Source organism: Saimiri boliviensis, chromosome 13 (genome assembly GCF_048565385.1).
Source record: "Saimiri boliviensis isolate mSaiBol1 chromosome 13, mSaiBol1.pri, whole genome shotgun sequence".
Classification (NCBI taxonomy): Eukaryota; Metazoa; Chordata; class Mammalia; order Primates; family Cebidae; genus Saimiri; species Saimiri boliviensis.
Genome location: NC_133461.1, coordinates 113,087,380 through 113,109,181, shown reverse-complemented (window position 1 = coordinate 113,109,181; position 21,802 = coordinate 113,087,380). Strand labels below are relative to the sequence as shown.

At 44.2% G+C, this 21,802-nt stretch overlaps 1 protein-coding gene across 6 annotated transcripts in view; it reads left to right on the top strand.

Annotated features, from left to right (window-relative positions):
• Positions 1–21,802, top strand: part of DLGAP2 (DLG associated protein 2) — an 868,686-nt gene that overhangs the window by 100,352 nt on the left and 746,532 nt on the right. For 4 of the 6 annotated variants that reach the window (XM_074384216.1, XM_074384214.1, XM_074384213.1 and 1 more), the window contains exon 2: positions 2,946–3,047. The exons of the other annotated variants lie outside the window; for them this stretch is intronic. In XM_074384216.1, the coding sequence (XP_074240317.1) occupies positions 3,033–3,047 (15 nt within the window). In that variant the 5' untranslated portion in view covers positions 2,946–3,032. The remainder of the gene's footprint in view (positions 1–2,945; positions 3,048–21,802) is intronic. 6 annotated transcript variants of the gene reach the window in all.

The following is a 21,802-nucleotide window of genomic DNA, read 5'->3' as shown; positions in this document are numbered from 1 at the left end:
ACTTTTATGTGGGTGGCATTCTCAAGTTAGTCTGGAAAATATGGATCCGGCAGTAAATTTGTCGGGACAATTGGTTATCCACTGGAAAACATTCATTTCCACTTCACAACTCAAAATTAAGTTTCAAACACATTAAATGTGTAATCATTAAAGATAGTTATGGAACGTCTAACAGAAAATTTAGTACAATATTTTTTGTTGTTGTTGTTTTGAGATGGAGTTTCGCTCTTGTTACCGAGGCTGGAGTGCAATGGCGCGATCTCGGCTCACCGCAACCTCCGCCTCCCGAGTTCAAGCAATTCTCCTGCCTCAGCCTCCTGAGTAGCTTGGACTACAGGCATGCGCCACCACGCCCGGCTAATTTTTGTATTTTTAGTAGAGATGGGGTTTCACCATGTTGACCAGGATGGTCTCGATCTCTTGACCTCGTGATCCACCCGCCTCAGCCTCCCAAAGTGCTGGGATTACAGGTGTGAGCCACCTCGCCCGGCAAGTACAATATGTTTTTTAAATTGTAGAACTGGGGCCAGGCACAGTGGCTCACGCCTGTAATCCCAGCACTTTGGGAGGCCCAGGCAGGTGGATCACCTGAGGTCGGGAGTTTGAGACCAGCCTGACCAATCTGATGAAATGCCATCTCTACTAAAAATACAGAAATTACTGGGCGTGGTGATGGGTGCCTGTAATCCTAGCTACTTGGGAGGCTGAGGCAGGAGAATTGCATGAACCTGGGAGGTGGAGGTTGCAGTGAGCCGAGACTGTGCTATTGCACTCCAGCCTGGGCAACAGAGACAGAATCTGTCTCAAAAAAAAAAAAAGATGTGTTGAATTGGGAAGATCTTTTAAATCACGGAATCCATGAAGGAAGGAACTGATAGATTTGGATACATGCATATGAAACCCTTCTAAGCTGTTTAAAGGTATCATTAATGAAGCTAACAGGTGAATGACAAACTGAAAAAATATTTACAACAGATGGACTAGATAAGTATCTGACATATGTAAAGAGTTTCTCGAAAGTAATGAAAAATGTATCCCCAAGAAGAAAAAACCAAGGAACAGTTTACACAGAAATTTGTTTGCTCAGTAACCACATTAAAAGATCCCCAGAGTCGAGGAAAACAGCAATAAACTATTTTTTCCCATCAGTGGTAAAAGCAAGATTGTCAATATTTGGCAGTGTAAATGGAAACCAATGTTTTGGCAGTGTTTTGGATTAATAATGTCCATATCTTTTGACTCAATAATTCTGTCTAGAAACCTATTCTGCGTAAACTCACATAATGAGAAGCATTAAAAAAACGTATGCAGAATTCTTAGTAAATGGGAAAAGTGGAAATGACCCAAATGCTCAACAGTTAAAGATTCGTGGGGCTACTTATGATTCTTCAGTGCAGGGAAAGATTTAGTTCCGTCTCTAGTGATACGGAGAAATGTTGATATATTAGTAGCAAATGGATAAGGCTCCTTGAAGAGCAGAGTGTAAATTCTAGAAAGGTAGAGAGTTTAACAGTAAGTGCCTGGAAATGAATATGCAATTTAGACTGACAATCGCATAAGGTGTATATTAAGTGGTTACAAGAAACCAATGGTTGATTTTCAGGTTGTATATTATTTTATAATGAAAATTTTTCAAATGTTCTTTCTACAATGAAAGTCAGCTAATTTTCTTACCTTATTAGGATTTTACATTTGAAAGTAATACATGGCATTAAGTAACTGATCATCAGATTGATGCTTGGTCAGAGATTTTGGTAACAACTAATTTTCAGTGGATAGCAGGCAATGCTCAGCAGCCCTGACCTTCAGAAAAATTCATATAACATGATCATAGATTTTAAGGCATATAAAGTGTATGTAGGAGAGTGTTTTTCAATCACACCAGCCCAGCGAGAAGAAAAGAGTGGCGTAAGTTTCCAGTGTAACTTTATAAACCTAGTATGTCCTAAAAATACACACTTCATTCGATTCATTTCTGGCGGCTAATAATAGTTTCATGCATGCGTATGCTGTGGAGAAAATGAGCAGGGAATTTTGTAATTTATGAAAATGTATGTATTAGCACCTTCTTTTAAAAAGCATGCTAGCCGGGCACGGTGGCTCAAGCCTGTAATCCCAGCACTTTGGGAGGCCGAGGCGGGTGGATCACGCGGTCAAGAGATCGAGACCATCCTGGTCAACATGGTGAAACCCCGTCTCTACTAAAAATACAAAAAATTAGCTGGGCACGGTGGCGTGTGCCTGTAATCCCAGCTACTCAGGAGGCTGAGGCAGGAGAATTGCCTGAACCCAGGAGGCGGAGGTTGCGGTAAGCCGAGATCGCGCCATTGCACTCCAGCCTGGGTAACAAGAGCGACACTCCGTCTCAAAAAAAAAAAAAAAAAAAAAAAAAAAAAAAAAAAAAGCATGCTATTCTGAATTTCATCTGGGTATATAGCATTTTTGTCTCCTGGAAAGAAAATGATCAATTATTAATATTTTCTGGTACTGCTTTTTTGTTTTTTGGAAGCTGCTTGGTTCTTTGCAGAACTGGACTGAGTTCACAAATACCAATTTATCATCAAATTATCTAAGGAATCATCATAACTCCTGATTTAAAGTACGGTTTTACTATTTCTCTTTGGTTCAGTATTTCGAAATGGTTAAACCTATTTTATTATCATTTTAAATTCTGCTGTAGAATGGAAATAATAGGTACCATGGTCATACATCCTGGATCCACTTACGTAACATGCCACTCCGTGAAGAGATGTACACACACCTGGTGATAGTTTTTATATACAGTTTCTGTACCTACTAATTCTTGCCATATTGCGATTCTCAGCTGATTAATTGTTACTTAGTCTCACTTTTTAATATACATTCCATGTTTTTTTTTCCCCCGCGGGGAAGGTTATTTGCCCTTTTTATCACATTTTCCCCATTTCTGTCCGTTCCTCACCTAGGCTTTCCCGCCACCTGAGGCTTGGCCCTAGCCCTGCACGGCATCCCTCTCGGCTGCGAACCCTCTGCCTGCGCCCAGCCCAGCCACAATGGGGACTGCTCAGGTACAGTGTCACCTCGCTCTGGCTTCCTGTGTGTGTCCGTCCTGCGTCCTTACCCAGGATTTGCTTACTGCCTGCTGTGATGGGTGCTCTGCCCGGGGAGGGGTGCAGGGATGACAGGCCTGGCCGGGCGCCAGCTGCCCAGAAAGAGCCAGGCAGCAGGTGTGGTAAGGCCGGGCGGGGGCGAGTGTTCCTGGGGCAGAAGCCATGGAGGCTGCAAGCACTGCTCACAGTTGCAGCCAGATGTTTTTCTGTTCAGAGCCCTGTTTACAGACTTCTCACGTGTGCAGTGTTTGTCGCTGTGTTACCACTGGCAGTGGTGAGAGAACATTGAGAAGTTTGGGAGGCCTGATAGGTAGGAGCAGGGCCATGTCACCTCACGTGCTCCGAATGAATCCGTGCATTCCCCCAGCGTACCTGTGACAGCGAATTGTCTGCAGATACCACTGGAATGGAGCTTTTCCAATGGCAATCTGAATTATTTTCCAGAGGCTTTCAAAGAGCTTCCCTGTGGAATCTGGTGCTGTGTGGGCTTTGTGTGTGTGGGGAAATAGGAGTGCACGTACAGAGGCCTGAGCGCCGTGACCCAAGACACGGCCTTCAGACAGCAGCATCCGGGGCTGTGGATGCCACACTGACCACTGCTGCGGTGCTGCAGGGACTGTCCAGCGGCTGTGCCCGCCTCTGCAGCCCCCAGACCCATAAAGAGCAGATTTGAGAGGAGGCTTCTGTCAGTTTACCTGCCCCAGTGCCAGTGGGTGAAGCACGGTCATGGAGACGGCATTTTGTGTGACTTGTGGAAGGGAAGAGAGGATTAAGTATAATTCAGTCTTAATTCTTATTCCAGAAGAGCTTTGCACTGATGGAAGGGTCTGAATTTCGGGCGGGCCATGCTGCTGCCACCGCCCTGTCACCTCCTTCTGTTTCTCTCCTTCTTTTCCATCTCACTTGGTGGCAGCTTCACGTGCCCCGGCTCAGGGTTCCAACCCTTGCTCTACCTATGTGGTAGCCTCAGAAGGTGGTGTTGACTTCAGGCTGCCAGACCAAGTTGCCCCTCGCCCCAGGAACAGGCAACTCTTGTGCTGGGGTTTCGGGAGCTCTGTGTACAGCTTCTGAAGAGTTGTAAGCCAAGCTTGCATTTATTATTATTTTTTTATATCTGCTTTCCCCTCTGATTGGAAAAGATGGTCCATAGTACACTTGTCAGCTCTCCATTGAATCTCCCTGTAACCAGCAAGGGGCAATTGGTATTTGTCCTGTAAATGAGTTAGGGTGCTTAACTGCAAAGTAAGACTCACTCTGGTGTGTTTAAACAGAAAATGACTTGTTGAAAAGGGTATCAGGCATCCCACAGACCCTTGACCAGGCTGGGTAAAGAGGTTGCAGCCTCTACCAGCTCCAGCAGCATGGGACTCAACAGAGCAGATCCCAGAGCTCCGTACAGAGCCCTTCCTGGGACACGCACCCCAGCAGGGATGTTTAAGTGTCAGGATGCAGCTGTGGTGCCTGCCTCTAGCTGCCAGAGATGTCGGTCAGATCCTTTTTGTTGTTGATGTTTGTTTTCGTTTTGTCTTGCACTTTGGGAAGGGGTCATTTGCAGCACGGGGAGCTGTCAGAAGTGCAGGGAGGCCATTCATCAGGCCTGGAGTCTGTGGCCTGGGTCCATCCACCCGGCTGTCCTTTCATTCTCTTGTGTGATAACAATGGCAGCTCCCATGAGGCACAGATATCCCTTATGGGATGGAATCCCACGTGGCTTTATACCAGAGGGGAAGTTGCAGTCTCATTTGTCACGTCCTGTAATTCCTAAAGGATCCTGGGATGAGGTTCCTTCTTCCTTCTTTCTTCATCCTCCTCCTCTTTCTTGTTTCTTCATCCTCCTTTCTTATTCTTTTTCCCTCTGTCACTCAGGCTGGAATACTGGGTGCTTCATGGCTCACTGCAGCCTCAACCTCCTGGGCTCAGGTGATCCTCCCACCTCAGCCCCTGTGTTTTCCACCACACCCAGCTAATATTTGTAGTTTTTGTAGAGATGGGGTTTTGCCACATTGCCCAGGCTGATCTTGAACTCCTGGGTTCAAGCGATCTCTTCGCCTCGGCTCCCACAGTGCTGGGATTGCAGGAGTGCCCGGGCACATTCCTTCTTTCTCTGGTTCAGCACAGCCCACCTTGACTGAGATGCTGCCAAGGTCCCCTGCAGGAATGGGGTGTGTGTCGGCTTGGTTTTCCTGTGTAAATATCTACACGACGCAGCAGTGCTACAGGCAGCTTTTGTGCTTTGAGGACCCGGTGTTCATGACTCCTGTCCCCACCCCCGTGTGTTCCCCTTGTCCTGGCCCCATTCCTGGCTCTGAGCCTTTCCCTCTGTGAAGACGAGTGCTGACCTCCCGTGGTTCTGCCTGTGTGGGGTCACTGGTCACTGCCATCTGCTGCAGGCTTTGTCTGGTAGGTGTGGTCGTGCTAGCTATTCAGGGAACCTATGGCCAGACACGCTGGCCTCATCAGCAGCAGAGGCTCTCCTGCATCCGGGGATGTGGTCACACCTGCTTCTTTTCTGCTCACTGATCTAGTGGCACAGGCAGCTCAGCATCCAGCCACAACTCACTGGAGCAGCCCGCGTGTCCCCTGGCACCTCACTCCCTGAGGGCAGTGGAAGCCACAGGGCATCAGGGACAGGAGACAGATATTTTGAGAGGGACCTCTGCACCTCCATGGTGGTCTCTGGAGCGAGGTCTTCTGGCTGCAGGACAAGCAGCACCCTGTGTTGGCTCAAGGTGCAGGTCAGATACCAACTATATGCTGCAAGAGCCAGCTTGAGGAAACCCCCTAATCCCACTGCAAATCCAGCCAGAGGAGGGCTCTTCCTCTGCCCTCACTGTCCCCATAATGAGCCCACAGAACCATCTGCAGGGTCTCTGCTGCTGCATGGCCATCAGGACAGGCACGTGCTCTGGACGCCTGAGACCCACGTGCCTGTGGTTCAGCCACACAGCTGCTGAATGAGGTTTTTCTGTTAGATTCTACCTTGGGAGGGTGGAGTTTTCCATGGGAAACTGTGTACCTTTAGGAGAATAGGCATCACCATTGGCATTTGGGCTTAGAGAGTTCTCTGTTGTGGGTTTTCCTGGGCGTGGAGGCCATTCCACAGCAGCTGGCCTCTGCTCAGAGATAGCCATGCCTCCCTCAAGCAGTGAGTGCCAGGCAGTCTTCAGCACCGCCAAGTCCCGTGGGCAAAGCATCCCCCACTCGCTGAGAAATGGTCAGTCTAGATGTCGTTAGCACAGAGTTCATCGTTTCCTCTATGATCTGTGATGACATCATCTCCTTCGTTCCAGATGTTGCTAATTTGCTTTTCTTCCTCTTCAGTCTGAGGTTTGTCCATTGTATTGATTTTATCAATGAACCAGGTTTTGGAATGCAATTCATAATAATCACATCAGGATAAAAAAGGTATCCATCATCTCAAGCACTTATCTTGTGTTGTAAACAATCCAATTATCCTCTTTTAGTTACTTTAAAATGTACAAGAAATTATTATTGACTGTAGTCACCCTGTTGTGCTATCAAACACTGTATTTTATTCGCTCTATGTTTTTGTACGCATTAACCAGCCTCTCTTAACCCCCACTACCCTGGTAACCATCCTTCTGTTCTGTCTCCATGGGTTCAGTGTTTTAATTTTTACTGCCACAAATAATTGAGAACATGCTATGTTCATTTCTGTGCCCAGCTTACTCCACTTAACATAATGAACCGCAGTTCCATTCATGTTGTTCAAATGACAGGATCTCATTCTTTTTCATGGCTGCATAGTACTCCACTGTGTATGTGTCCCACATTTTCTTTATCCACTCATCTGTGGATGGACACTTAGGTTGATTCCAGATGTTGGCTGTTGTAAACAGAGCTGCGGGAAACATGGGTGTGCAGAGTCCTCTTCGGTGTCCTGGTTTCCTTCCTTTTGGCTTTATTGATTTTCATTGTTGTGTTAATGTTCCCTGCTTCACTCATGTCTGTCCTGGTCTTTATGATTTCCTTTCTTTCATTCACTTTGATTTTAATTTGCTCTTCTTTTTCAGGTTTTTTAAAGGTTAAAGCTGAAGTCAGTGATGTGAGACTTTTCTCTTACAGGCATTTAGTGTTAGAGAATTTCCCTGTGAATTTTCACCTTTTTGGGTGCTGCATATTTGTGTGTTTTTGTAACATTCTTGGAAGTAGTTACGTTTTGATGGGCACAATTAGCCAGGAGCCCTGCTGACTGCCCACGCCCATGGCCTGGTGGCTTGACGGGTTCGCCCCCCCTCTCGCAGCCCTCTCTACCCTTCCAGGCTTCACTTAGTCATGCTGATTAATCTCTTCTGTTGCTCAAGGGACCTCAGTGCTGTGTTTCATCAGTTGCCTTCATGCTCCTGTTTCCCAGCTATGTTTGGGATTTCTTCTTAGGCCTCTGTCATTTATGTGGATTTGAGGAAGGAGAGAGAAGTTTATGGGTGTCCTCACTTCCCAACCTAACTCCAGTCTTTCTCATGAATGTTTTCATAGAAACATCCAGTCTTTCCATTCTCTCTCACGAAGGTGTTTCAGACCAGGGAGGGCTTGCCCCATACTCACAGGGGTGGACACTGTTTCCCCTTATGGTAGTGGTTCTCAAATGGGGGCACTTTTGCCCCCGAGGACATTTGGTAATGTGGGGAGACATTTTTGTTCACACAGCTGGAGGGTGTTTACTTTGGCTTCCGATGGCTTATGGTCGTGGATGCCACTGAGCAGCCTGTAGTGCCTGGGTGGCCTCATAGCCGAGAATCATCCAGACCAAAATGTTGAGAAAGACTTCATTTTTATTACCTAACCTGTAAAACTTAGGTATCTTCTGGAGTGTGAATAAGAAGGATAAGGAGATAGTATAACCTTGATATAGAACTGTTTGTCTTCAATGTGAGGATTTTTTATGGGTGTTCTTAGGGCATTGAATGGTAGCAGATTTGCCTGAAAATTCATTTAGATGGATTATTTTTAAAATACACATTTGCACTTTCAGGAATAACCTGCTGAACTTATTCAAATGGTTATTTTAGTGATATGATGGTTCAGTGTAAGTAATTGCTTGTATAACCCTTACTTTGGTAGTTATTGAAATTGCAGTCTTCATGCAGAACTTAGAAGAGTATTTACATTTCTTTCTTTTATTTTAATATATATATATATATATATATATATATTTTATTCTACTTAAAATTTTGGAGTACATGTACAAAACTTGCAGGATTGTTGCATAGGTACACACATGCCATAGTGGTTTGCTGCCTCCATCCCCCCGTCACCAACATCAGGCATTTCTCCCAATGTTATCCCTCCCCAACCTCCGCCCCCCCCGGCTTTCCTTTCCCTAGTCCCCCACCCCCAACAGACCCCAGTGTGTGATATTCCCCTCCTTCTGTTAATGTGTTCTTATTGTTCAGCACCCACCTATGAGCGAGAACATGGAGTGTTTGGTTTTCTGTTCTTGTGTCAGTTTGCTGAGAATGATGGTTTCCAGATTTATCCATGTCCCTGCAAAGGACATGAACTCATCCTTTATTATGACTACACAGTATTCCATGGTGTATATATGTCACGTTTTCTTTATTCAGTCTATCCTTGATGGGCATTTGGGTGGGTTATAGGTCTTTCCTATTGTAAACAGTTCTGCAGTGAACATACGTGTGCATGTGTCTTTATAACAGAACAATTTATAATCCTTTGGGTATATACCCAGTAATGGGATTTCTGGGTCAAATGTTGTTTCTATTTCTAGGTCCTTGAGGAATCGCCACACTGTTTTCACAGTGGTTGAACTAATTTACACCCCCACCAACAGTGTCAAAGTGTTCCTATTTCTCCACATTCTCTCCAGCATCTGTTGTCTCCAGATTTTTTAATGATTGCCATTCTAATTGGCATGAGACAGTATCTCAATGTGGTTTTAATTTGCATTTCTCTAATGACCAGTGATGATGAGCATTTTTTTCATATGTTTGTTGGCCGCATAAATGTCTTCTTTTGAAAAGTGTCTGTTCATATACTTTGTCCACTTTTTGATGGAGCTGTTTGTTTTTACTTGTAAAGCTACTTTAGTTTTTTTGGATTCTGGATATCAGCCCTTTGTCAGATGGGTAGCTTGCAGAAATTTTTTCCCATTCTGTTGGTTGCCAGTTCACTCTAATGATTGTTTCCTTTTCTGTGCAGAAGCACTTAAATTTAGTCAGATCCAATTTGTCTATTTTGGCTTTTGTTGCCATTGCTTTTGGTGTTTAAGTCATGAAGTCCTTGTGTATACTATAATATGTCCTGAATGGTGTTGCCTAGGTTTTCTTCTAGAGTTTTATGGTGTTAAGTCTTCTTCTGCTAAATCTTTAACCCATCTGCAGTTAATTTTAGTGTAAGTTACAAGGAAGGGATCCGGTTTCAGCTTTCTGCACATGGCTAGCCAGTTTTCCCAACACCATTTATTAAATGGAATCCTTTCTCCATTGCTTGTTTTTTTCAGGTTTGTCAAAGATCAGATTGTTGTAGATGTGTGGCATTACTTCTGAGGCCTCTGTTTTGTTCCATTGGTCTATATCGCTGTTTTGGCACCAGTACCATGCCGTTTTGATTATTGTAGCCTTGTAGTGTAGTTTGAAATCAGATAACATGATGCCTCCAGCTTTGTTCTTTTTGCTTAGGATTGTCTTGGCTATGTGGGCTTTTTTTTGGGTTCCATATGAAGTTTAAGTTGTTTTTTTTTTTTCAGTCTGTGAAGAAGGTCAATGGTAGCTTGATGGGGACAGCATTGAATCTATAAATTACTTTGGGCAGTATGGCCATTTTCATGATACTAATTCTTCCTAACCATCAGCATGGAATGTTTTTCCATCTATTTGTGTCCTCTCTTATTTCCTTGAGCAGTGGTTTGTAGTTCTCCTTGAAGAGGTCCTTCATGTCCTCTGTTAGTTGTATTCCTAGGCATTTTATTCTCTTTGTAGCAATTGTGAATGGGGGTTCACTCATGATTTGGCTCTCAGTTTGTCTGTTATTGGCGTATAGGAATGCTTGTGATTTTTGCACATTGATTTTGTATCTTGAGACTGCTGAAGTTGCTTATCACCTTAAGGAGATTTTGGGCTGAGACGATGGGGTCTTTAAAAATAAAGTCATGTCATCTGCAAATAGAAACAATTTGACTTCCTCCTTTTCTAATTGAATACCCTTTAGTTCTTTTTCTTGCCTGATTGCTCTGGCTAGAACTTCCAACACTATGTTGAATGGGAGTGGTGAGAGAGGGTATCCTTGTCTAGTGCCTGATTTCAAAGGGAATTCTTCCAGCTTTTGCCTGTTCAGTATATTGACTGTAGGTTTGTCACACATAGGTTTTATCATTTTATATGTTCCATCAATACCTAGTTTATTGAGAGTTTTTAGCATGAAGCGCTGTTGAATTTTGTCGAAGGCCTTCTCTGCATCTATTGAGATGATCATGTGGTTTTTGTCTTTGGTTCTGTTTATGTGATGGATTACGTTTATAGATTTGCATATGTGAACCAGCCTTGCATCCCCTGAATGAAGCCTACGTGATCATGATGGATAATCTTTTTGATGTGCTATTGCATTGTTTGCCAGTATTTTAGTGAAGATTTTTGCGTTGATGTTCATCATGGATGTTGGCCTGAAGTTTTCTTTTTCAGTTGTGTCTCTGCCAGATTTTGGTATCAGGATGATGTTGGTCTCATAAAATGAGTTAGGGAGTATTCCCTCTTTTTGTATTGTTTGGAATAGTTTCAGAAGAAATGATGTCAACTCCTTTTTGTACATGTGGTAGAATTTGGTTGTGAACCCATTTGGTCCCGTAGTTTTTTTGGTTGGTAGTCTATTAATTGCTGCCTCAACTTCAGACTTTGTTATTGGTCTATTCAGGGATTCAACTTCTTCTGGGTTTAGTTTTAGGACTAAATAATTCTTATAAGTGTCCAAGAATTTATCCATTTCTTCTAGATTTACTGGTTTATGTGCATAGAGTTGTTTGTAGTCATCTCTGATGGTAGTTTGTATTTCTTTGGAATTGGTGGTAATATCCCCATTATCATTTTTTATTGCATCTATTCAATTCTTCTCTCTTTTCTATTTAACGTGTATGGCTAGTGGTCTGTTTTGTTGACCTTTTCCAAAAACCAGCTCCTGGATTCGTTGATTTTTTGAAGGGTTTTTTCGTGTTTCTGTTTCCTTCAGTTCTACTCTGATCTTAGTTCTTTCTTGTCTTCTGTAACATTTGAATTTGTTTGATCTTGCTCCTCTAGCTCTTTCAATTTGGATGATAGGGTGTCAATTTTAGATCTTTCCTCGCTTCTCATATGGGCATTTAGTGCTGTAAATTTCCCTCTAGATACTGCTTTAAATGTGTCCCAGGGATTCTGGTACATTGTATCTTCGTTATCTTAGGCTTTGAAGAACATCTTTATTTCTGTCTTCATTTCATTGTTTATCCAGTTGTCATTGAGGAGCAGGTTGTTAAGTTTCCATGTAGTTGTGCAGTTTTGAGGGAGTTTCTTAATCCTGAGTTCTAACTTGATTGCATTGTGGTCTGAAAGACTGGTTGTTATGATTTTCATTCTTTTGCATGTGCTGAGGAGTGGTTTACTTCCAATTATGTGATCAGTTTTAGAGTAAGTGCAATGTGGTGCTGAAAAGAATGTGTATTTCTGTGGTTTGGGATAGAGAGTTCTGTAGATGTCTATTTGGTCCACCTGGTCTGGATCTGTGTTCAAGTCCCAGATATCCTTGTTAATTTTCTGTCTTGTTGATCTGTTTAATATGACAGCAGAGTGTTAAGGTCTCCCGTTATTATTGTGTAGGAGTATAAGTCTCTTTGTAGGTTGTTAAGAACTTGCTTTATTTATCTGGGTACTCCAGTATTGGGTGCATATACAGGGCAGTTATCTCTTTTTGTTGCATTGATCCTTTTACCATTATGTATGCCCTTCTTTGTCTCTTTTGATCTTTGTTGTTTAAAGTTCATTTTATCAGAAACTAATATTGCAACCCCTGCTTCTTTTTGCTCTCCATTTGCTTGATAAATCTTCTTCTATTCCTTTATTTTGAGTTTCTGTGTGTCTCTGCTTGAGATGGGTCTCCTGAATACAGCAGGAGATCAATGGGGCTTGACTTTCTATCCAATTTGCCAGTCTGTGTTTTTTGATTGGACATTTAGGCCATTTACATTTAAGGTTAATATTGTTATATGTGATTTGATCCTGCCATTTTGATGCTAACTGATTTTTGCCTGTTAGTTGATGCAGTTTTTTTCATTGTGTGGATGGTCTTTACCATTTGGTACATTTTTGCAGTGGCAGGTACTTGTTGTTCCTTTCCATGTTTAGTGCTTCCTTCAGGAGCTCTTGTAAGGCAGGCCTGGTGGTGATGAAATTTCTCAGCAATTGCTTGTCTGTAAAGGATTTTATTTCTCCTTCACTTATGAAACTTAGTTTGGCTGGAAATTAAATTCTGGGTTGAAAGTTCTTTTCTTTAAGGATGTTGGATGTTGGCCCCCACTCTCTTCTGGTTTGTAGGGTTTCTGCTGAGAGATCTACTCTGAGTCTGATGGGCTTCCCTTTGTGGGTAACCCGATCTTTCTTTCTGGCTGTCCTTAGCATTTCTTCCTTCATTTCAACCCTGGTGAATCTGACTATTATGTGCCTTGGGGTTGCTCTTCTTGAGGAATATCTTTGTGGTGTTCTCTGTATTTCCTGGATTTGAATGTTTTTTTCCTCTGGTAGCTTCATGTCAGAAGGGTACTTGCTAGATGCCAGCCAGAGCTCTCCTGTATGAGGCATCTTTTTGGTTATATAGGGGGCAGGGAGCTGCTTGAAGAGGCAATCTGTCCCATATTGGAGCTAAAGTGCTGTGTTGGGAGCTCTGTTGCTCCCTTTGGGCCTGCTGGGCAGGTATGTTTATGCAGCAGAACTCACCATTGCCCCTTTTCCCAGGTGCTCTGTCCCAGCATGGGAGGGTTTCATTTATATGTCCCTGATGTGCTGCTTTTTTTCAGCTATGCCCTGCCCAGCAAGGAGGGAGTCTAGTCCCAGGCTGCCTGCAGGGACACTGCTGAGCTAACACAGGCTCATTCCAGCCGCTGTGTAATCTTCCTCTGGCTTTTTTTTTAAACACATGTAAGCTTAGAACTGCCTCAGCAATGGTGGACACCCTTCCCCCAACCAAGCTCGATCATCCCAGATTAAGTTCAAACTGATGTACTGGCTATGAAACTCTCAAGGCAGAGTGTTTCAGTTTGCTGGTCTTTGTAGGGGGTGGGACCCACCAGGCTGTATTACTTGGCTCCCTGCCTTCAGCTCTGCCTCTTTCTGGGGAGCAGGAAGCTCTGTCTTGCAGGCACTCCAGGCACCAGCCAAAGCGGCCACCTAGATTTGCGCTGACAACCAGTGGTGCCGGCTGGAATGGCTGCTCAGATATGTGCTGGTAACTCACGGCGCTTGTGGGCCCCGGAGGGATCTCCTGCTCTGTGGGTTGTAAAGACCACGGGAGGAGCACAGTATCTGAACCGGTGTGCTGGAGGAGAACCATTCCCTATGGCCTCTGTTGGGTAGGAGGGGAGTCCTCTGGCCAGTTATACTTCCTGGGTGAGGCAGCGTCCTGCCCTGCCTTGGTTTGCTCTCCTTGGGCTACACCCCCTGTCCAACCAGTCCCATTGAGATGAACCTGGTACCTCAGTGGGAAATGCAGAGATCACTCACCTTCTGTATTGTCTTTGCTGGGAACTGTGCTTGGGAACCGTTCCTATTCGGCCATCTTGGCAGAAGTCAGTATTTACATTTTTATTGTGTTTAGACAAGCATAAGAACAACTGCATTTTGATATTTTGTCTATTTGAAATAAGATAAATCATAGCATGAATTCGTAGCATTAGTTCTGGGTCAACCCACAATAATTATGAATGTAGAAATCTAATTTATTTTGCAAAAGAAAATTCTCTTTCCTCAGGGTAACTGAATAGATATGTGATGCTCAGAGACAAAGTCTATGTGGAAAAAGAAACTAAGTAGGACACATTTATTTTCTAAGTTTCTGTATGTAATGGATTTGTGTACCAAGAAGCAACTCTGTATTAAAACATAACATTTTTCATTTCTACTGGGTAGGGAATCATTGGCTTTTAGTTAAGAGTTTGGGAATGCCTTCTAATTTTTTTGACTGTGTTTAGCTTTGACAAGTCTAATTTAAAAAAAAATTAAACCCTTGAGTCTAACTTGATTTCATTGTTTATGAGGCTAAATCAGGAGACATCCATGGTACTTTCTTCCATTTCTCTCTTAACTGGCAAGAACACCATGAGATCACTGATATTGCCTGTTGTATTGGTAAAGAATCCAGTTTCTAACATTACAAAATAAAGTGGAGGCAGAATGTGTAAAAATAATCAATATTTGCCTGGCTGTTGGAAACTGGGTTCCAGTTCAGGTTCGTCAGTATCTCTTTTTTGACCCTGATGAAGTTTGTTCCACCTGTCCCATTTCATCACCCCTGAAGGTGACAAACTTTGACCAAATGCCCTGAAGTCTCTTTGTTTCTCAAGGAAAGAGAACACTTGTCTTATTATAAGGCCTTCTGGGTATGGGATGATGAATACCCATCGTGTTTATGAGTAAAGAATTCTAAGTTTTTTAGTTTAACAAGTTAGGAAATAAATTTTTATTTAAAAATAAGTAGACATATCAATTGTAAAAAGGACTTTCTGTCTATCTAGTTCAGAAATTTACTTGTAGAAATTGTGAAAATTATAATTACAAATTGTTTTAAGCTATTTCTTTTTTTGAACTATATAAACAGTATGTCTTACCATAGAAAAATTAACATAAACAAAATGGAGAAAGGTTGAAAGATTCAGAAATGGTTGTTATTGACATTTTAGTTTACTTTCCATATTTTCTGTATTCTTATTCACATGTAAGTTCACAGTTTATATGGATAAAAATAGATGCATTGTGCCTATCATAATAACTGCAATATATTATGGTACTTTCCTTGTCAATTAAATATTCAAAACGTGTTCATAGCTCTGAGGTTCCCCATTACATGGGCACACCTCAGTTTATGTGGGAGTCTCTCATTATTGACAACAATGTTCAATTCTCCAGTGATATAAATAATGCTTGGATAAATTACTTCTATTTGGGTACTTAATTATTTCCTTAGAATAGCTCTTTGGACTTAAAATATTTCCAAAGGTGTGAAGACTCTTAAAGAGATTCATCATATGTGTTCATATAGTTTCCAGGCAATTGTACCTATTTGCCCTCTCACCAATGTTGTACATTTAAGATTTGCTTTTTATTTATTTAATTTTTAAGTTATAATTTTTGTGGGTACATAGCAGGTATATATAGATATATATTTATGGGGTACATGAGATATTTTGATGCAACCATGCAATGTGTAATAATCACATCAGGGTCACTTGGGGTTTCCGTCCCCTCAAGTATTTATCCTTTGTGTTACAAACTATCCAGTTATACTCTTAGATATTTTAAAATGTACAATGAAATTATTAAACTACAGTCACTCCTGTTGTGTTATCAAATATTAGACCTTACTCATTCTTTCCACTTTTTTGGATGCATAAACTATCCCCACTTCCCCCCAACCTCCATGACCCTCCCCAGCCTCGGGAGTCATCATTCTTCTCTCTATCTCCATGAGTTCAGTTGTTTTAATTTTGAAAAATTGCTTTTAAAATTTTTGGTATAGCTCGTGGTTTGGCAGATGATACATAATTTGCGCTGTTGTTAAGTTACTCTGCTGTTGAGTATGTTTCTTCCTTGTTTTCCATATTTTTTGGGGGGTGCATGCATTACATGGTCTATTTTCTCATTTGAATATTATTAGGATGTTTATTTTATTCTTTCAAAATCAAAACAAGGTATTAAAACTTTTTCATATATTTACAATTCAAGTATTTTTGTTTCTTAGATTGCCATTTGAGTTACTTTGTTTTACATGTAAGAAGTAAAATTTCTGACTTTGGTGCCTTACTTTAAAAGCCTTTCTTTGCCAACAAACCTATTTACACATTCAGCTGTCACATTTTTTTTTGAGACGATGTCTTGTTCCATCACTCAGGATGAAGTGCTGTAGTGCACTCTCAGCTCACTGCAACTTCTGCCTCCTGGGTTGAAGCGATTCTCCTGCCTCAGTTTCCCAAGTAGCCAGGATTACATGTGCGAACCACCACATCTGTGTTTTGTTTGTTTGTTTGTTTGTTTGTTTTTTGTATTTTTAGTAAAGATGGGGTTTTACCATGTTGGCCAGGCTGGTCTTGAACTCCTGACTCAGGTGATCCACCTGCCTTGGCCTCTCAAAGTGCTAGGATTCCAGGCATGAGTCACTGCACCTGGTCCAGCTGTCACATTTTAATTTTATTGTTTACAGTCATCACCTGCATTCTTCTGGATTTATTTAGGTATATCTGTAAGTCAAGGCTCTGTTTGTCTCTGTCTCTGATTGGTGAACCCACTGTTGTGTTTAGTGAGAAATGATACTATTAAAGTTTTCTAATGTCAGATAATCTTTGTATTCTGAGAAAATGCTAATCGTGGTCATGGGATAGTCACGTGTCACTTTTCTTTTGCGTTGCTTTCTTTGACAAACACTTATGTTAAAGCTTTATTTCCCTTTTCAGAGTGCTGTGGAGGAAGTGAGGACAACTATGTTTGTGTAAGAATGTCAGCTGCAGTAGGCAGCACATACAGAGCCTCTGCTGGTTCATGACAAGACTGTGCTCAGCTTTGGGTGGGAGCTGAGCAGCGAAGACACTGGGAGGTCAATAGGAGAGAGATGGCATGGGGTGTGTGGACATGGGGTGCGCTCTTCCTCCTGGGAGTCAGTTCTTTGTAATGGAATGATGGCTACAGGGCCTCTCATTCACTCTGGTTTCTCATATAGCATGCTGATTTGGATTTCAGGTTTATGTAGATGAAGGTGCAATACCAGTAAGCATCTCTGACAAGGCTCTGACAAGTACCATGTCCTCCCATCATCTCAGCGAGCAGCACTGGGGTTGTGACAGGGCTTACCTATCTTTATGCTGTGTTCACAGTGTTTCTAAAAAAATGGCACACATGTGATTAATGCCAGTGTCTGAGAGCTCCTTCAGTGTAGCCATGACATCACCCATTTATTCCTAAGACTTTGGGAAGGTGCAGTGGGGGAGTCAACACTCCAGTACCTATATCCTGAGAGAATTCAGGCTTTCTGCTGTGACAGATTACTATACATTTCTTGGCTTCAACCAAACACATTTATTGTCTTAGAGTTCTGGAGGTTGGAAGTCCAACAGGGGTCTTGCTGGGCTAAAATCCAGGTGTCAGCCAGGCCAGCTCCTCTTGAGTTCTGGGGTGACCTGTTTTTCAGCCTTTCCCAGCTTTGGAGGGTCCTGCCTGCCTTGGCTTGTGGCCCCACCTTTGTCTGCAAAGCTAGCAGCAGTGGATGGGGTGGGAGCGTCTTTGATGCTGCATCTCTGGCTCAAGGTTCTGTGGCTTAAGGACTCTTGTTTTAAGAGTGGGCCACAGCTAGTCCAAGACCACCCTGTCCCATCTCAGGACCCTCAGCTTCTCTCCTCTGCTGTGTAAGGTCACCAGTTCTCAGGTTCTGGAGATCAGTGTAGACCTCTTTTGGGGTCATTATTATTCTGCCAGAGGACTTATTTTTTATTTAAATTTATGCATACTTTTCATCTTTTAGATATTTTATTTTTAATCATGGATTTAGACAAAATTTCTATATTTCCTGGAAAAATAGTTGCAAAGGAAGTTTTTCATCTTTTATCTCAGAACATGACAGGTTGGATTAGCCTCTTTGCCATTTTCAAAGTGGTAAAAAAGAAAAAAATTATTTATGGAGCTGGTGGCTCCTCAGTGGGATGACAATTCATGCCTTTTCATTGGTGCAGTGGGCTCACCCTTGTGTGGGACGCACAGAGGCATGGAGACGTTTCCTGATTCAGAGTCAATCAGTAACCAAGGAGTGGGATTCATTAGGGGAAATGGAAACCAGGGCTGAATCACGTTCCCAGGCAACTCAGCGTTGCCAAGTACACCAGGCTTGTCTCAGGATGCGATCCTATTCAGTCATTTTGTGAATCCGCTCGTAGAAGAAGCGGAGGACTAGATCACATGCTGACCAGTCCCAGCAGTACAGCACTGGCTTTCACGACCCCACATGCAGCTGCCCCTCTCTTGGGGTAGAGCAAGCCCTGTGTGCCAGTGTGTGGCTGTTTTAATTTGTGGGTTTTAACATGCAAAATATGAGCCAGGCATAATGACGGGATGAGAAGTTTAAGCCATTATAGTTCCATGAGGTTGGGAATAGGCTGTGAGCAAATGCAGGCCAACCTATGTGCCTGCCTTCCTCAGTGCCATGAACACATCATTCAGGACATTTTTGGTGGACAGAATGAATGCTTTTCAGCTTAAATATTAAGTGCAAATCTCATTGCTGTGTTCCACCTACCTGTACTTTGACTCGTGTTTTGTTTTTAGAGTGGTTGCATCTTTCTACCTTTAAAATACTCTGTCTTCCTTGATCAAATCGGTGCAAAAAAAAAAAAAAAAAAAAAAAAAGAAAACCTTCTGGGAATCGCAGTCCTGGACCTCCTCCTTGTTCCTATGAAGGAGGGGTTGAGTGGGCGCTGTGCCCTATTGGGTACTACCCTCAGTACCTGGGTGATAGGATCCTATTGGGTACTATGCTTAGTACCTGGATGTCAGGATCATTCGTACCCCAAACCTTAGCCTCATGCAGTATATCCATGTAACAAACCAGCACATGTACCCCTGAACCTAAAATAAAGGTCGAAATAGTAAAACAAAACTTCCTAGAATGAGACTTCATTACCCAATCATGGCTGTCACATTGTGTAACGTGTATGTGTGCCTGTCTCTCTGTGTGCATGTATGTTAGTGTACACATGTGTGCATGTATGTTCGGGTGCATGCGTGTTAGTGTGCATGGGTGTTTGTGAAGGGGGGGGGCTGTCCTCACCTGGATGGAGTTAATTCTCCTCTGATACCATACACTGAATTGAATTCACTGAACTGAGTAGTAAGGAATAAAACTTTATTTGCAATATTGCCTACCATTTAAAGCATTTACCTTTAAATATTTTAGTTTCTCTTTATATACTTAAAATTTTACCCACTTCTATTCAAATATTATCTGCTTCCCAAATCTAGTAAACCAACACTTGGGGTTTGAAGTGGCTTTCTTCTGAGACACTGGGAGAAATGAGGTGAAAAATCAAAACGTGGTTATGACATTGCTTCTACACCAGGCCTTATTTTAGAATCTGCCCGGTGCTTCAGGCCGCCCCCTAGAACGGTCCCGGTCCCTGCCCCACCCCTTTCTCCGTCTTCTATCTTGACATTGCGGTTTTGGGTAGTGGCTTCGTAGTCGTAATCTCCATGCTCCTGTGTCTGGGGGTTCATTTGCGGCCGGCCCTGCTGGCAGTGCAGGTTCCGAGGCACTCTTAGAACGGATTCTCTTCCTGAACTTGAGGTTTGCGACCTGCGAACTTGGAATGAAATACCTTTCTCCGTGTCACCAAATTCCTGAAATACTTCAGAGTGACTTAAGAGCACGTATGGCTATTATTTTACAATTGATTCAGGCGTTCCCGTCTCCGGCGTTAATGCTCTCTCCCTCTACCAGCCGCTCTCCGGCGCGCACTGCTGTGTGGGCCCGGGCTCAGCGTCACTGTCGCGGTGAGAACAGCGGAACGGCCCTGCGTGTGTGTTCGTCCCTTCGCGCGCCAAAGGCGGACGTTTTCTCCTAGGTTTGGTCATTTTGGGGTCTAAGACACGTTCCTTCGATGGCTCTTTGTGAGGCTGGATGGCTCCGCATTTACATAGAAAATATGCCCAGACGGAAAGGACAGCTGCAGCGGCGGGCACGGCGGGCACGACGGGCACAGCGGGCACGACGGGCACAGCAGCCGCGGCGGTAGGAGCGTTTCCCGCAGTTGCCATGTACACACCCGAATCCCACAGACGCCGGGAGAAGCCGGAGCGCGCAGCCCCAGGCCAAGGTCTCGGCGGAAAGCCTGGGCCACCTCCTGCTTCGGTGCGCAGCAAGGCTCGGGCAGGCGGCGACCGCCCCGTGGAGGCTCCTCCCTGCGGAGCGGACGCCATGCGGCCGCGCGGCGAGAAGATGGCGGCGTCCGCGACATGGCGGGTCTCGCGCGCTGGGGCCTCGTCCTGGAAGCGGCGGGGGACGGCGCGATTCTCCGGTCCTGCGCGCGCCCTGGCAGGGATGTGGCCCCGGGGGTTCCTGTGGGCCAGCACCTGCGATCCCCTGGGCGAGCTGGGGCCTGGCATGTCGGCGCCGGAGGGTGAGGCTCTTCCGGGGCGGCGTCTCCTCACTGGGGACCCCGCCGTGTGGAGGGCGCTGGGGGGCTGGGGCGGCGCCGCCAGCTTCCGGTGCAGGCTTTCCCGGCGGCAAGCACTGCCCTTTGACCCCGGAAGGGCTCTGGAGATGGCGGGCCCTGCAGGGGACAGGGCCGTGTTGCTAAGGAGACGGAGTTTCATGCGAACGCCGCATCAACAAGCTGTTTATTTAGAGATGGTACCGAACGGAGGTCTGTTGTTTCATCACTTTACCAAAGGATGATACCAGCGCCTGCGCTCGTTTCGTGTTTTTCCTCCTTGCTGCCCGTCGCCCCGCGCTTCTCGCAGCGCGCATGCGCATACCTGCTGCTGTGCTCGGCCGGTCCCACCCTAATGTCCCAAGGGAGAAAAGCAATGTTCTTCTCTTGCTTGGCAAGCTATTGGCGTGGTTAAAAACAGATTCTGGAGCCAGACCCCCAGGGTTCAGGCCGTGTCTCGACCCCGTCCAGTCGCCCGTGCATCTCCACGTTCGCGTCTGGAACAAGCAGGCGGCGGCCGATGGGCCCAGACAGCCTGGCAGTGCCTCCAGCCGGTGCGCCTGCCGAGGAAGGGGCTGCTCCGTGAGGACAAGTGGGTTTTCTTCATCTTTGCGTTCCTGGCACTCTTTGTGGTGCCCCACTCATAATAAATGTTGTTCAGTGAATTTATTAAACACCGGCTTTGACCAAGACTCCAAACTGAAGCACAGTGAGAATGCTAGAGAATGTAATATTACAAAATTAGTTCCTTCTTTTCAAAATTGCTATAGTGTGTTCATCACCATCCCTACTTTACTAAGTAGCGGGGCATCTGTGTTTTTATTTACCTGCCTAACCTAAGGCTGTGTTCAGGCCACAGGCAGCGGATCTCTGGTCCATCCTTGCTTCCCAGGCTGGCCGCTCTTTTGTGTGCGTTGTAGAAGTGTGTATATGTGTGTGTGTGTGCGTGTAATTTTTTTTTTTTTTTTTACAGAGCCTCACTGTGTCACCCAGGCTGGAGTGCGGTAGTTGCTCACTGGACCTCTGTCTCCCAGGTTCAAGAGATTCTCTTGCCTCAGCCTCCGGAGTAGCTGGGATTATAGGATGCCCACCACCATGCCTGGCTAATTTTTTGTATTTTTAGTAGAGATGGGGTTTCACCATGTTGGGTAGGCTGGTCTTGAATTTTTGACCTCAGGTGATTTGCCCACCTTGGCCTCCTGAAGTGCTGGGATTACAGGTACCTGTGAGCCACTGTGCATGGCCTGAAATTCGTATACATTAATATTTGCTAAACAAATGTTAAATGAGCGACTCTGTGTGGATCCTGTATGTG